At 24.3% G+C, this 2,763-nt stretch overlaps 1 protein-coding gene across 1 annotated transcript; it reads right to left on the bottom strand.

The window, feature by feature from the left end:
• Positions 1–550: 550 nt before the first annotated feature.
• Positions 551–1,659, bottom strand: LOC126909564 (uncharacterized; the record flags this gene model as incomplete). Its single annotated transcript, XM_050691998.1, has 2 exons — positions 812–1,659; positions 551–574 (listed from the first exon to the last, which is right to left on the bottom strand). Coding segments are annotated over exons 1-2 (784 nt in total), but the record flags the coding sequence as incomplete, so codon positions are not given.
• Positions 1,660–2,763: the final 1,104 nt, after the last annotated feature.

Raw genomic sequence — 2,763 nt, 5'->3', positions numbered from 1 at the left:
AAAGTTATGGCAGTTTTTAGTAAAAAAATTGAAAAAATTTCGGAAATTAGCCATTTTTAAATTTGTAATTTTTTTGGAGGTTTCCCCCATTTACGGGGAACGAGGGAATTTTTTTCAATTTTTAAGGGTAATGTCTTCGATTAGATACGATTTGTGATCTTTTGACGTTTCATTGAAAGAAATCGGTTCGGTGTGAGCTGAGAAAAAGTGGTAACAGACACAAAAAAAAAACACATCTTAGTAAAACCAATACCTTCTCAGCTTCGCATCGAAGCTAAAAACGCTTCTAATATTTTATTTCATTAATGTTTCAATAAGTAATTATAATATATATACTTTCAGTAACTATTGACACAGATGTTCGTATATTTAGATCTTGAGTACTTATAAACTTTTGAAAACATACTGGACATTTTGACAATTTGCCTCTACGAAATTTGTCATTACAATAATCACAACACCAGCCGTGTCCACATGGTGACCAAATGTAAATTTCATTAGTGGTACCAGTGTTTTCTTCCTTACAGCTTGCACAAGAGGTTTGATCTACAGTNGCTTGTACAAGAGGTTTGATCTACAGAAAAAAAAAAGAAACAATTGTTAAATACTTTTATCGGTAATAATTTCTAAAAGTTAAATTTTAATCTTCAGTTGAAAAGCATTTTAAGTATTTTTTTAACGCTTTTAAAACTAATTAAAAACTATAGCAGACAACTTTGAAGAGTAGATTCTCAAACGTATTTTTTTACCAATTACATAATTATAGTATAATTTGTGATTTTGAAAAATAAAAAAAAACTTTCTTTCTTACATAAATCTCCAGTTATATCTTTGTAAGTAGGACCACTTTTTAAAGTCAAATGACGACTAATAACTCGATTACTCATATCTTGGTATTGTTTCAATCGATTTACAGTCAATTCATTCATTGTTACTTTTTTAGGTTCTTTTAAAAAGTGCACTTTATCTTTCATTAACTCCATGCAGATTAATAAAGCATTTCTGTAATTTGTGTTTACTTCATTAAATTTGTATTCCTCAGATTTGTGACTTTTGTAAACATCTAAAATACATTCATACGGATCAGGAGAAATCCATTCTCTATTAATTATCGGTATAAGTTCAGCAAGTCTATTACTTAATACTTTTAAGTAAAATGATATTTCAGAATGTTTTTTATTCATTTCTATTGCAAACTCGCAGAACCGATACATGTATGTAATGACCATACTTTCAATAGCGTTCAAAAAAATCGTATAAGCCAATTTATATTTTCCCCCTGTCACACAGTTAGAAACCACATCCTGCAAACTTCTATTTATTATATTTATACCTTCATAAGAAATGTCATGATAATCTACTAAGTGACTGTAAGGCACTGGACAAAAGTTATCCTCATTGCGTGATTTTATATAATAAGGATGTTCCATAAGCTTGACAAATTTCATATCTTTGTATTCCTTTTCAAGAGTGTCTATGTCCTCCCGTGTAATGTTATTTAGATCAACACATATTGATTGGTTGATTATTTGAATAAAAAAAAGTATTAACTTACATTTATTGAGTAACATATTATTATTTTAAAAGAATATTTAACAATTTTTAAATTTCAAAATATTTTATCAATAACAATTAATCAGTTTTGAAATAAACTATATACTAACTAAAGAAATTTGAATTAATGGAATAATTCTAACAAGTGTTTTTATAAGTTCTTACAAGCGTATTTCAAAACATGATCAAAAATGAACTTTTATTGTGTACTTTAATAATATATGAACAATTGTAATTTAAAATATAATTTATTAATTATTTATTCACGCAAAAATACGAATTTTCTTTAATGGAATGATTGATTAAAAAAAGCAAATGATCATTAAATTAAAAATAAAATACTATTTTACTTATGTACCTAATTTAAACATCTTATTTTGTCTTAACTGATTTGATACCAATCTAATTTAAAATCTAATGAAATTTGTAATTATTAAAAAAAAATTACTTTTTAATTACGTATTGTGAAATAGTAATTTTATAAACTATATTTTGACATATAAAAAACTGTTTGTATATTATATGAATAATATCGGTACGACATTGATAAATAGATAAATATATAATTCAATCAGAGAAAGTGCGACGAGTTGACATTTAAGTTTTGCAGGAGATGACTCCCTTTTAATTAGGTTATATATATTTAGTTATTTTTTAGGAATACTTGAATTAAACAATAGAATTTTAACATTCCCGTTAAAAAAGTATTAGAAATTGACTTTTTTAAATTAATTAATAATCAGTTTTAAATAATGAACTTTTTATCAATTGTTTTAAATATATCAAGAAGTTTTCTAATAAAATTGTATGGTGAATATTTTCTTTGAGATTTAATTAGAGCTTAAGGATGACAACTTATCCTTGTCTCCTCTAATTGTGTGTAAATAAAAAGTAACACAATTTATGCATTGAAGCAAACGCAAATGAATATATTTAAGAATTTAGATTAAATTCGTTTAGTAAATTAAATTTAGATTTCAAACTATTATTTATATAATTTATGTTTTAAAAAAGCTTTACAAATAATATTTTTAATTGTTTTAAATAACCTCGGTCAAAAATATTTTTTAGAACGAGTCCATATTAAAAATACGTTATATATTGGAAAACAGTTTATGTATTAACTTTTTAATATTTAAATTTTTATAATTAGTAAATCATTTTAATTTATTTTGTTTTATTTATGATAATTTTGCTTTTTAAAAATAA

This window comes from Daktulosphaira vitifoliae, unplaced genomic scaffold (assembly GCF_025091365.1).
Source record: "Daktulosphaira vitifoliae isolate Bord-2020 unplaced genomic scaffold, ASM2509136v1 Scaffold_565, whole genome shotgun sequence".
Classification (NCBI taxonomy): Eukaryota; Metazoa; Arthropoda; class Insecta; order Hemiptera; family Phylloxeridae; genus Daktulosphaira; species Daktulosphaira vitifoliae.
Note: the sequence above shows the minus strand (reverse complement) of the source record. Positions and strands in the feature narration are given on the sequence as shown.